Consider the following 14,043-nt stretch of genomic DNA (forward strand, 5'->3'; position numbering starts at 1 on the left):
TTGTCACTGCTTGAAATGCTCATGTTCATGTTTCATTCTGTTTTATTACAAAAGAGTAATCTGTACATGTATGATATTACATAAAAACCTAAAACAAAACAGTAACCGTTCTCATGACAAGTGAAAAAAGACTAATACCACTCAGTAAATTCCCAGAAAACGTATTTTAGAAAGAAAACTGGATCATTTAGGAGAAACCGATGTATGAATGTAAAATTGGCTATTAAATATTTACCATTTCATTATGCAAACAATGTCAGCCAACACCATCAAATGGACAGAGCAGGGTGGCGTATACACAGACTAACTCCGGAGTTATACTTGCTTGCGTATCATGTCGCACTAAGATAGCAGATCAACATGTCATGCTGTGGCGTGTTGGGAGCTTGTAGATCGGCTGTTTTCCGTGCGTGACACCAGCGTGAAACTAAGTACAAATCAGGTATGAGTGACGCAAGACAATGTCCTGGTACCAGTGTTAATTTTGACAGCAAATTTAGATTTAGTCAGTCTTTTGAATAAAATGTCATTTAGTTTTAGTCATCTGAAGTTTTAGTCTACATTTAGGCGACTAAATATAAGATTTTAGTCTGCTAAGTCTACAATTGATTTAGTCAACAATTTTATTTTGGCAGGCCTTGATGGCAACTTAATGGCCGATTTTACACTTGTTTGCATGCTGAAAATACAACCTGAAAATAGCCGATCTACAAGCTCACAACGACGCGTCGGGAACTTGTAGATCTGCTATATTCAGAGTGTAAGACGCGAGTGCAACCAAACATTAAAATTACTTGTCTTTCAATTCTACTGGAGTCACTGATAACATTAGCTGGCATGGCTGCATTGTCTCCCGTCACATTCTCTTTGGCTGCAAATCCACCCTGCTCAGTCATCCTGCTAATTCTGTAACACTGAGACAAACATGTTCATGTCCCCCGGGGGAGTGGCAGTACAACATAGGAAAAAGGTCCAAATTAGGGTGAGATAAATAGCCTGCAAAAGAAAACAATTACATTTCCCTCGATATGAACGTGTCATTTGAAATCAGCCATTGTAAAAGAGGCACTGCGGTGCAGAACGAAGGCTCTAGGTCTCAACTTGGTTCAGCCTTAAAAATGATTGCTGCAGTCATTTTCATACAGATTGCAGTCAGCTAGGGCCTTCAGATTTGAATGGAAAAATATATTTCTCAAAGCACCTGAAACATCACTTTGCCGAATCGATCGATCTTGTGTGTGAAAAAAAAACTTTGAAATCCTATGCCAGTGTAATGTCACAGTAGTGAAACTACAGGAAATTAGATTGAGAGACACCATACAAAAGAAACACCAATGCCGTTGTGTAGTACTGAAGTGGCAGTACCACCATCTTACAGTGTTTATGCCCATTTATGATAAAAGAACAGTGTTTTATCCAATGCCATTTGGAAGTGAATACTAACTTTACAGAGAAGTAAAGTCACTCATAGCTGCAGTCTGGTACTCCTAGCAGGGCAACAGGTTTTTGATGTAATAAAATCAGCCAGCATTTAGAAGCATTTAAAAATGCATTGCTTTGCAATTACTTTGTCATTCTTGGTCGTTTGGCACCATCAGCTCATGAGAGGATGTAATCTCTGACTTAAATCGTTAAATATAAAGACCCAATTGTTAGCTCTACTTGTGGCACCGTTTTGTGTTTGGTGTAACTCACCAATAAATTCGCAAATCTGGTCCAAAGGACTGCCAGCATGTTAACCATACATACTGTATTAACTCATGTTAAATATGAGTTTCAAGTATTTAACTACAGTTTGTACCTTTCTAAGAAGAGTGGAGAAAGATGGGCCTGTATTTTGATATGAAACCAAGGCTCTGATAGATGTTGCTTTTCAATGACAGATTGTCCGTGCTGTCAACATTTTCCCATAACTGACGCACTCCCTGAGGAAGCCTCACATTATGCTTCTGGGTCGTTCCATACATGGACATTCATGGTTCTCTATGGACTAGACAGTAATGGAACTAGAAATGCATAACAGTTTGCACTGAGGAAAGACTCCATCCTTCAACAAGGGAATCGTCACAATCGAAAACATATAAATATTCAGCATTCTCGTTCCATTTAGTTGTGAAGTGTACTGAAAACCTCTCTCTCCTGCCAGTATGACAGTAAATCAACATATGTTGTTATATTTCATTAATTTACATATCATATATATGTGTAAATCCTTTTTTTTCCTTATGCAAATCAGTTGCATGTACATACAAAATGGCTACATAAAAAAAACTACATGCTGTTGCACAAACTAAAAACAGGCTTACAAATACAAGGTTTTGATAAAAATAAAAAAAGTATTTACAATTCTAATGTCTTTTAAGTGAATATCCATTTCCCCACCCATTTACAAACCCCAGATATGCACACGCAGTGCACAAACACTGACTCACACTGAAACATTCAGTCAAAATGAATGTCTTTGGCTGGTGCGAAGCTGTCACACCTGCAGTATGTAGCCATTACAGATTTATCCACAAAATAAGCACACACGCACACACACACACAAAAATAACACATTCTATGGTATAGAAAATAGGCTCCAATGAAGGATGTAGTGAACACCTCGATATATTTCTATGCTTTTGCGAATATACTATATATATATTTATATAATATATATACTAAAACATATACTCACAAGGGTCAGCCACACATATGCCCTTGAATGTGACTTAAAAAAAAAGAAATGTGGGAAGGCATCAATAAATAGAGATGTCAGTCCATCTGTGTGTCCCTGGACCTGCTCTGTCCGTCAGTCAGTCAGTCGCTCTTAGAGCTCTGTGCTACGTCCAGGTTGACCACCTGTAGCTCCGTCAGGTTACTGCTGCTGCCGCTCGACTGCTGCCCAATCACCATCTGGAACACACCCACAGCCTCATTAGCATACCAGGTGCTGGGGGTCACAGCAGAGCTGTCTGTGCATGCCTAATGGGTTTAACCACATGAACCCTCGCATCCCTATTCATGTCAGAGATAAATAATAGGCAAACGTTCTGCAAATAAAATAGCAGATATACAAGCTCAGTGTCTCGCATTGTAAGCTTGTTACATCTGCTTGGTTGTACAATGAAGTATATAGGGGTTGTGTGTAATGACAAATTCACGATGGTCTCCAATTAATGCCAAAATACATTTATTGGCATCATATATGAATGTCAAATCATTAACAAAAAGATTGCGAAAGAAGAAATAAGGTGGGATAATTTATAAACGTATTCCCTGAAACAACCGTTGGCTTATAAAGTCTACCAAAACATAATTGACATAAATGACTTAATCATGGTGCTGTAATTCAATCACACAACACACAGACAACATTGTATAATTTCAATTACGAGATTGAGTTATTATTATCATCAAACAACAAATTTGAATCGACTATGAGCCTTTTGACCCACCACAACAAAGACTGTGCTGGATTATCCTGAAGACTGAATTATACTTAGTTGTGCACTGGTGTCGCACACCACAATATGCAAGCTCACGGCGCTTTGCGCTGCAATGCGTTGTGTGCTCGCAGAGCGGACGTTTTCAGTGCGCGACCCCATCACGCAACTAAGTACAAATCAGTCTACTAGCCATGCAACACTCAAGAGCTGTTTGTTTTGTGCACCGTTTTTGTGTCACAGGCATAAACCAGGTGCCATACACGTCCATACATACAGTACATAGCGGAGCCAGGCCAAAACCCTGAGCCTCCCTGTGCCAGTGTTCTGTCAGGATGCATTTAGTGAGGTCAATGGCATGCCGGTTGCTTAGGGAATATGAGAGTTTCACTTGTAAAATGGAGATCTTGCCGTACTGGATGTAGCTGCACCGCTGAAACAGGGATCTGTACTGTGCCTGGTGGACCCGTGAGGAACACTTGAGAAACTGCACCTGAACAGACAAGAGTGAAAACACCTTCTTTAGCATTCTTCAATTAATATGCGAGACCACACGTTAGGAAGTATTGATTCACTGTGCTTTTCACACCCAAACCGGAATTTTACTGTAGTAGGCTACACTTCGATTATTTTATACTTGTGTGCTATAAGTAAATATAGGTCTATCCCAATTACAATGTGCTAGACCCCTGGGAGATGGATTGCTGAACAGATTGAAAACCTACGAACAGCCCATCAACTCCAATTAAAATGCTGTACATTTACCGCAATGAGCTTCAGTGTTTGGGTACAAGCGAGTGACACGAGTATCAAACCGGTTACCTTTAGAGCTGGGACGTTCGCGAACGAATCGAGTCTTTTGAACGGCTCTTTGAAATGAACGATGGGATCCGGTTTGCAGTAGGGAGCCGTTCCTTTCTAATGAACAGTGGTGGGAAAAGTACAAAAAATCTTTACTTAAGTACTGCAATGTACAAATACTCTGCCATAAGTAGAAGTTCGGAATTAAAATGTACTTGAGTAAAAGTACAAAGGTATTGGTATCAAAATGTACTTAATACTTAAAGTACCAAAGTACTCATTATGCAAAATGTCCCATTTCACAAGTTTTCCAACGAATAAAATGTAGAAAAATCATTTGAAAATAGCAGAGATCGGCTATTTTCAAATGGCGGAAATGTATATATGGCTGAAATGTATATACAGTAGGGTTGAAGTGATTTGTAATTATAATCAAAATCTACAAAGTAACTAAATAACTTAGGTAACTAAATAACTAAAATGAGCCAGTCTTTTGAACGGCTCTTTGAAAGGAATGGATCCCAGAGATCCGGCTCACTTCAAAGAGCCATACATCCCATCTCTAGTTAACTTTGGTTGCCACTTGTGGCCACCAATGTACGGCAAGTGTGGAAACGGGAAACTCTCCAGTCCAGCTTTAATATACAGTATTTTACTAGATAAGTGATGTTTGCCATACAAGTATAGTAGTGTACAGTATTTTTGTAACTGTCAATTTACCTGCTATAACTCCCACGCAACACTTACTCCAGATAATATAAAACCAAACACCTGTCACTGACAAAGAGTTTTTTGCAGTTATTCTCTGACCCTGTCGCCCAGCTAAAGCGCTGCGTGCAGGAGTGGTGACTCACCCCCGTCCTGGCCCTGTGCGTGGGACACCTGCATGGGAGAGTGGCCTTGGGAGAAGGCGTTGAGCACGGCGAGCCCCCCGTCGGCCATGGTGCTGGAGGCGTACATCAACGTGTGCGGACTGGGGTACATCATGTGACCCGCCATCGACGTGGGCACGGAGGACGTGACGATGGTTGCCGGGAGACTCACTGTTGCTAATGGGGAGGAGAACAGAAAAGAGGAAGCAGAGGAGACAAGTGGGAGGAAACGTGAGTGGACACAACACAGAGGAAAAATAAAAGACATGTTTGTTGCAATGTTCGTCCAGCAGATGGCGATCATCATTCAATTTAGGCCAAGGACACCTTGACAGACATGAAGCGGGGACCCCCACAACCTTATTATAGATTCCATATAGTTTCATCATTTGACAGCACAATCATCATTGTATTTTGGATTCATGTCAATTTGTGTTTTCATACTTGTAACCACTTGAACCGTCAATAGTTAATAAACTTGAGCTTTCACTGTTAGTCTGCTCTTTTTCCCCCTCTACATCACACCAAACCTCTTTGCCAAAAATAGCCGATCTACAAGCTCACGCCTCGTGCTGTGAGCTTGTAGATCTACTATTTTTGGCTAAAGTTCTCAGAATATGGACACTAGGGTTCAAGTGGTTCATATAAAAAAGAAGAAAAAGGGTTTCTATCACACAAAGATTTGGAGGACCCCCTGTTGAAGACTCCTGATTTAGAGGGTGTGAGTGTATATACCGGTGGAGTTGGTGGAGGTGTGGATCTCTGAGCTGCCCTCACTGTTGGTGGTGTGGACCTGTATGGCTTGGAGCTGCTGGGGCATCCCTGCTCCTTGACAGAAAGAGACACACATCAAGTACTACATTGTTGCAGTCGCACAGATCTAAACCCATTAAGACCTGAGGCCTTTTCTACAAATGCCTTCTAAATCAGTAGTTCTTCTCACACTATAAAGATAAATATCTAAAATGGCAGATGTATAGACGAATCCATGGAGCGCTGCCCTGTAGTTGCGGTCAGCGGTGTCGCTTGACACCCCAGTCATGATTGCCACTCTATGGACAGTGGATTCGGCTATAAGCTCGCCTGATCTGTCTGAAGTAAAAGAGAAATGTGTATCAGATGCTTCTTCTGTCATCTGTTCTCTCTGACTAAGACCTCCAAAAAATGGGAAGTCATTGGAAATGACAGAAAGATGATAACATGATGAAAGATGACAGCATGATGAGGGAGCCCAGCCTGCTAAATGCTTGCCCTTGTTCTAAACGGAACTGTGACGAACGCAACCGCATGGGGTAAAGAGAGAGCAACCCATTCCAATCGCTATTACATTTTACCGGCAGCTGCTGTAGATGTAATCCAGCTGTAAGGTTAATGTCTCAAATACATTGTACGTTAAGGCCAGGTGTAAAGAGGACAGAGGCACAGTCAGCTGTAAGGGTGCAACAGTTAATCTACTACTCGATTATTACAAATAATCGATACTTTAACCCATTAAAGGAGAAGTTCACCCCCAAAATGACTTTTTTTCTATTGATTACTCACGCCATAGGCATAGAGACTTGAGTTCAATTGAGTCCTAAGACAAAAATGTGATTATAGTAAATTTACCCCCATTGATTCCGGATGGGGACCCAAATGCATGACCCTGGATGGGGACCTGAATGCATGACCCTGGATGGGGAAACCATTAGGGTACTTTGATTATAGGGTTACTATAATCAAATTTATGTCTTAGGAATGCGACAAAAAAAACAAAAAATATTATTGAACTCAAGTCTCCATGTCGTGAGTAATCAATAGAAAAAAAATGCATTTTGGGGGTGAACTACTCTTGACCTGAGGCCGAGTCTACAATGAAAATAGATCTCTATTATTAATCGCATTGGGAGCTTATCGATCAGCTACTTTCACTTTTTGCATGGCACTGTTGTGAGACAAAGTCTAAAATAAAAAAGAAATTGTCTAAATAAAAACATCTCAAAAGTGCACATATATTGTATATAAATCAATGTATCTTTCTGTTATCAGACAGAATAACAGCCAACATAAATAATCAACCGTCAGGGGTGTCGCATCAAATTCTGGGCCCTGGGTACAATTATTCACTGCGTTATTTTGTGCTTTAACTATTGAAAAATAGCAGATATACAAGCTCACAGCCACGCTGTGAGCTTGTAGATCTGCTATTTTTTGAAAAACCTGTTTCTATGTCAGTGGTGCTCAAACATTTTCATGTGAAGGACCCCCAAAATGATATGACCCCCATCTCAAAATATTTAGTTCCAGGGACCCCCCAGAAGCAAAATTTAGGTTACAAATGTTCGCTTAAAAAATACATATATTCAAAGATTTGCCACAACTTTTCAAAAAATAGCTGATCTACAAGCTCACAGTGCCACGCTGTGAGCTTGTATAACTGCCATTTTTCAATAGCTAAAGTATAAAATAATGAAGGCCCCTCCACCTTGGGCCCTAGTAACCCAGTCCCACTCCCCCCCCCCTTGTGACGCCCCTGGTTGCAGCCCTGGTTAAGTCACCTGTGAGGGAGACGGCGGTGGGGAAGCGGAACACGGCCTGCTGGCCCTGCTGGCCGTGCTGCGTGGTGAGGGTCTGGCCATGCTGCCCCTGCAGGGCCAGGGAGTGCTGCTGCAGCTGGCTCAGAGGAATGGTGGGGGTGCCAGGGGGGAGAGGAGTGCCTGCTGGAGGGACACACACACAGACAGACAGACAGACAGACATGCAGTCAGTCACAGGCATGCACAGACGTTCACACATTGTGTGCACGACGTGCACACAATGTAAGACAACATTCCCAAGAGCACTGCTTCCCAAACAGTACATAGTGTACATTAAAAAAAAAAAAAAAAAACTACAAAAACACACATTTTGAAACAAAAACATCTAAGAAAATTATAATTAAGTAAGCTCAGCTTGTACTGTAGATCTGCTATTTTCACTAGTTTGGGTCCTGGGCAAATGTCTAATTTCTCTTTTGGGTCTTGAACTGAAAGGTTTGGGAACCACTGCCCTAAAGGTTCTGTGTGGAATGCGGCGGTGCAGGCGCATACCACATAGGCTCTGATGCCGGACAGCATGTCGCGGGTTCGAGTCTTTGACAAAAAAGAATATTGACAGCAGCAGCCATCGCCATCAACAGTATAGTATATGCCATCACATAATGGTGAATTCATAGGTGTCCATTGTTTCAGTTTGAAACAAAGCTCTTAAGCTGTCAGCCGAGAAGCTTTTAGTGTAGGAGGAGTGTTGTTCCACCCGGCACTGCTGCCATGTGCCAGACAGGTGGTGAGGACTCAGAGAGAGAGAGGGAGAGGGAGAGAGACAGAGAGAGAGAGAGAGACTCAGAGACAGAGACAGACCGAGAGAAGTGTGGGTGAAGGCTGGTACAGAGGGGGAGAGAGGGAGGTAAAGAGGAAAGTAGCTGGGGCATATAAAGGAGAGAAAATAAGAGATAAAGGAAGGGGAAATACACAGAGAGAGAGCGCCTGTCAAAAGGGCACAGAAGACCTGCTAGCGGGCATCATGCCTGTGAAGTGTGAAATCGGTCACGTCTCCGCGTGGTTAAGTCACACACAATGCAACATCTGGCAACGTGCTAGTTACCTCACTGTCTATTCCTTATAGAAGACCATTGGGTTTCACGCGTGTGCAACAAAGCCCAGGACAGAGTGTAAGAGACGACGCTATGGTGTCATGTGAGAATTGGACAACCTCACACGGCTCACAGCCAGGGCAGCGTTGAAAAAGGTGTTTCATGTAAAGTGATGTAAACACAACTCCAAAATCTGAAATAGGTCCCCAGATTAGAGCCTGCTGTCCCATAATCCTTGTCCTCTGTGGGGCCTTTTCCACCAAAAGAACCTTGGTTCAAGAACCAGTGCCGTTCAACGTTCTTGGAACTTTGGTTCGTTCTTGGAACCGGCCGCGAACCGGCTTGCGTTTCCACCAGATTGAACCAGAGGAACCAAGGATTTTGTGGTTCCTGTTCCAAACCAACTTTTACGGTTCGGAACCAACTCTGTTCTCGGTGGAAAAGCTCACCTCTGGTTCATCCCATAGGCGGGAGAAAGAACCCGAACCGGTTCACGGCCGGTCGAAAAGCGCCCTGTATAGACAAGACATGATTGTCATCCCGTATATGTCAATTGAATCTATTAGAAAAATATGTTTTTAACTTTATTAAGAGAATAATTATTAGCGTGGTTGCCCAAAACGCTGAATCAACCAGACTTGATCAGCTGTATTTGTAACCCAAAACCCCCAAAGTCCATTGAGTTCAATGGACCTTTTCCTGTCCCTTTTCTGATAGGACAATATAACGGATTCGAGTATTGGTCAAGCTTCGGGTGACATCCCAATGTATAATTTTAAATAGACAACCACACTTGCAGTTTCTCAAAATTTCACCTTTCTAGTTGATAATTGCAGCCCAAATGAAGTCCCCCTAATAAAAAGGGGGTCACGTCTAGTTCAAGGCCTCTCTCTCTCTCACTCTGTGTCATGGAGCTGGCTCTGAAATGCACCTCGCCTATAATTTCAGCATGAGCCACCGATTCACCCCTACCACTGAATATTCATGGCTAATTATGGACCATGTTCGTCAGCCCTCTCTACGGGTCTATTGTGTACCTCTCACCTAATTATTCCTCTCCCCCGGTGGCAATCAAAGGCAGAGGCCTGAGCCTCGTGCGTGTGGCGTTTTCCTGGTTACAGACGCTTTTGTCAAACCCAAGGAGGCTGAGTGCTTGACCGGGGGATGACGCGTCGCCTGCGTGATGTTATAAACGGCCTCGGGGACAGGGGACAGCACCGCCACAGGCCGTGACCGAGGTCATGCCTCAGCGCCATTCAAATTCTAATCATGTCATGATGAGGTAGAAAACATCAATTATTTTACATAACACACACATACTGTAGGCCTTAACATGTGTCTCCTCTCAACCGAAGCAGAACATGGCACAATGGTAAAATAGAGGCGCCACAGATGTTCACATTTCTCTAGAACACGTCGTCGCCGTCAGACACAGACAGGCTTTGTGTGTCCAAAGCATTTCAGGAAAGAAAAACTTATAATAACCTGTGTTCGGATCCAATGTAGTTATTATTTAGTTAATTACGTCTCTTGATAATACTTTTCATTAGTTAAATATTTTCTACGCCTACAAAGAGACCTTTCTTTTTAAATGGCAGCTTAGTAGCTCACAATGCATTGTGTGTATTTTCACTACTTTTGCGTGACACTTTTATACAACAAAGTAGGGAGTTGGCCCAGACGGCTATAGGTAGCGGTCCGGGCACCTAGGCTGCTTATGCAGCCTGACGGTGTTGTCACGGGTTTGACTCCTGATCCAGACGACTTTTCCTGTGTGTCACCCTCCTTTCAAACGTTCGTTTGGTAAATCCATCTTTTAGTCCAACTCGCAGTGACTAGCAAGACTACACAACTCTAGCATTTAAATGGGGATTGGGGAAACAAACAGGGGGTACCGGTTTAGGACACGCCTAGACCGGATCACACAGGCCATTTAGAACGAATACCAGGCCTTCCTCCGAGGTGGAAAGTCTGGTGACGTGAGGTTAACTGTAATCTATCAATAAAGGCAAAAAGCCAAAAGACATATCTTCAGAGACAGACCCCCCCCCCCCCCTCTAGATTTCACCCTCAGTACCTGGCATGAAGGTGAAGCCACCGGGCAGCTGCATGACCCCTGACGAGGAGGTCTTGAGGACGGTGCCGTTGGCACTGATGCCGCCGCCAGCCGACACGGGCGCCAGGTAGTTGGTGATGGGGAAGGACTGGCCGCTGCTCACCTGCATGGTGGTGGAGGTGGTGGGCACCGTGGACTGGGCACTGCTGGCGCTGCCAGGCAGGCTGGCCACCGTGAACGCCGGCCTCAAGGCATCCTGCAGGGGGGGCAAACACAACGTGAGCCACAGGTAGAATACAGATGCTATGTATGGGAAGGCCTGTTTGTTTTCAGAGCATTTTCTTCATACACAAAATGTCTTTAATTTATTGTAGCTCTCTTCTATAGCCAAACACCTAGCCTGGATCTCATCCATGCGGTCACTGAACCGGTTAACACCATCTTCGAGGGAAGTCCGATGCTGTCCGTGATCAGAGATAGTTATCTGAATGGAATCTAGCTTTGCTTCAAGTGATGCCATATATGTCTTAAACTCAATGGCGAGGGCCGTTTGGAGTTCTTCTATCAGCTTAATGACGGCAGACATGTCTTCTGAGGGGCGCCATTCTTCTGGCTGTCTTTTCTGTCAGTTCTTGTTGCCATTTGAAGCTATATCAATGCCACAGCGTGAATAAAGTAATATAAAAATAAGCCGTTCTATAGGTTCACTGTATGGTAAAATAAGCTTTGTTTTACAAATTGTAATAGAAAAGTTGCGGGAGCCTTGTCAATGTGGGTCCTTCTCGTCCGTGACCCAAAAGCGGAACCCACAAAATGGTAATTCAGTGCTTTATGCTTGACGTCGCTGTTAGAAACCTAGTATGACCAAAACATTTAAAAAGAACCTGTGCTTCAATGGATCCAATGCAGTTATCATTTAGTCACAAGCACTTGTCAAAGGAGCACTTCCACTGCTTCCAACCCATCTTCATAGGTCTTTATTAATGCTCTTTATAAGATAGGTAACATTTCTGTCTACTCGCTCCGTCTCTCATCGGTGGGCTATGGACAAAAACAATATTTGTGCAAGAACAATGGTGTCTTTTTCAGCACAGTAACTTTCCAGGAGGAGAGCAAGCTGTAGTTTCTATTGGCTTGGAATCCCTATCGATGATGTCATATGGTAGTCAGGTTTCTGAACTATCCTACGAACTAAACAGAGTGAGTAGGCACAAATTGTGCCATCTTAGGAGCTTTAATGAGGACCATTTACATAAAGCAGTAGTGCTCAAACTTGGGGTCGGGACCCCAAGTGGGGTTCCCAAAATATTTGGTGGGGTCCCCAGAGCTTAATGTACCGGTAATTTATTTTTCTCACTCAACGGTAAACAAACCAACATACAGTATACCGTAATTGCTGGACTATAAGCCGCACCTGAATATAAGCCGCACCAGCTAAATTTAGGGGGGAAAAAAATGTTTACATATATAAGCCGCACCTGACTATAAGCCGCAGCTCCTTCCTGCTTCCTGCTAGAGCGCCCCTGGTGGCCATTAGCTGTATAAATCTATATATAAATCCTTGTTAAAGACCATTGTAAAACTAACTAACTGGCCCTTAGCTGTAAAAATCTTTATATAAGCCGCACCGTTGTATAAGCCGCAGGGTTCAAAACATGCGCAGCTTATAGTCCGGCAATTACGGGGTAAGTGTATACAGGGTATCTGCACATTTATAAAGTCACAATTTAAGGACTTTCAAGACCGTTTTAATACCAAACTGGCCAAACTGACTAGATCTGCTATTTTCACAATATTCATCTGTGGAACCGAGTCACATTAAATGTAATACCTACAATTCCAAGTGCTTGTCAAGGTGGGGGTCCCCAGTTCAAATATGTTTATTTTGGGGGTCACAGCCTAAGGTGCTGGCTACACGGAGCTGGATATTTCTGAAGCTAGACATTTGCTAGACATTTTTTTGTGCGGTTGGGGCTTGCAGCCACATGAAGCTGGATATTCTGGCCGCGAAGCTGGATATTTTTGAAACCGGATAAATAAGTGGAGACATTGAAAAATATCCAGTTCACTGGATCTGTGTAGACATGGAACCCAGATATCTCTGAAGACTTTACTGTGTGTGTGCTTGTCCCCCTAGTGGAGGTCTGGGGACTCAGATTATTTTAGACCTAGATATCTTTGTCGTGTGAACCTAGATATTTTTCTATGTGGATATCTGAAAAAACGGGATATATGAAATATCCATCTACGTCTGGCCTAGACCTAAAAAGGTTTGAGAAACCCTGATATAAAGGTAGGTTTGTGCTCCTTTAACACTTTTCATTGGTTAAATAATATTTATACAAAAATAACTGACCACTTTAAAGATTCAAAATGTTTCAAACATAGCAAAACATGTGACGGTGCGAGTTGTGAGCTTGTAGATTGACGTTGTACTACATGTACAACAAAGTAGGAGTTGAAATATGGAGAAAATGTTGAGGCAATGATGAGGCAATAGAGAAATAAAAGGCAATGAAAAGAATAACGTTGCTTGAATTTGGCCCGGGGTTTTAGGCAGTGCAATGTAAACACTGTTCATCTCCACTATATGCTGCTAATAAATTATGTGCGTGTTTTTTTACACCACTACTACCACTATTACGCTGGAACCCCGGCAGCTGTGAAAGCAACATTTCAACGTTGTTTCAATCAAATGGCACCTAAAAAAACACTATTAATGAGGCCTTTCCTGTACGAGCAGTTGAAGCCAGTGTTTATACGCAGCATAGAAAAAGGACTGAGAAGGACAGGGGTTAATACTCGTGCCATTTTCAAGGATAGATTAATGGTTTGACAGAGTCCAGATTGGACCCTTCAAATCAATGACACAAGCAGGGTAGGGAAACGGGCAGGGACCCTGCGCTCAATTGTGCCCATACGTTAAACCAGTGGTTCTCAACCTTCTCAGGCCGCGACCCCCCCAAATAATCATATTTTAACCGGGGACCCCTCCACCCTGATGCGCACCAAGAGTTGAGGCATTACATTTTGTATGATACGGTTCTATTGTGAAAATAGCTGATCTACATGCTCACAACGCCTCGCAGATCTGCTATTTTCACAATCTCTGCCTCTAATATTTGACAATTTGGCCAATGTTTAATTCGTCATTTTAGAGGTACTAAAAAGTCCTTAAATTGTCACTTTAGAAATGTGCAGATACCCTCTATACACTTAAACTTTATGTTGGTTTGTTTACTGTTGAGTGAGAAAACAATAATGCACATTACGGTA

General features: G+C 42.8%; 1 protein-coding gene across 4 annotated transcripts in view; it reads right to left on the reverse strand.

Moving 5' to 3' along the window:
* Nucleotides 1-24: 24 nt before the first annotated feature.
* LOC308297563 (serum response factor-like) overlaps nucleotides 25-14,043 on the reverse strand; it is a 35,570-nt gene continuing 21,551 nt past the window's right edge. Inside the window, exons 3-9 of one of the 4 annotated variants that reach the window (XM_080741026.1) lie at nucleotides 10,789-11,023; nucleotides 7,639-7,800; nucleotides 5,837-5,923; nucleotides 5,084-5,278; nucleotides 4,251-4,346; nucleotides 3,845-3,921; nucleotides 25-2,898 (exon numbers count right to left, since the gene is read on the reverse strand). In XM_080741026.1, coding sequence (XP_080597152.1) covers nucleotides 2,803-2,898; nucleotides 3,845-3,921; nucleotides 4,251-4,346; nucleotides 5,084-5,278; nucleotides 5,837-5,923; nucleotides 7,639-7,800; nucleotides 10,789-11,023 — 948 coding nt within the window. In that variant the 3' untranslated portion in view covers nucleotides 25-2,802. Of the gene's footprint in view, nucleotides 2,899-3,819; nucleotides 3,922-4,250; nucleotides 4,347-5,083; nucleotides 5,279-5,836; nucleotides 5,930-7,638; nucleotides 7,801-10,788; nucleotides 11,024-14,043 lie in introns of all 4 variants that reach the window. The other 3 variants (XM_080741025.1, XM_080741027.1, XM_080741028.1) reach the window with 3 other exon arrangements.

This window comes from Nannobrachium achirus, assembly GCF_963921795.1.
Source record: "Nannobrachium achirus genome assembly, chromosome: 13".
Taxonomy (NCBI): domain Eukaryota; kingdom Metazoa; phylum Chordata; class Actinopteri; order Myctophiformes; family Myctophidae; genus Nannobrachium; species Nannobrachium achirus.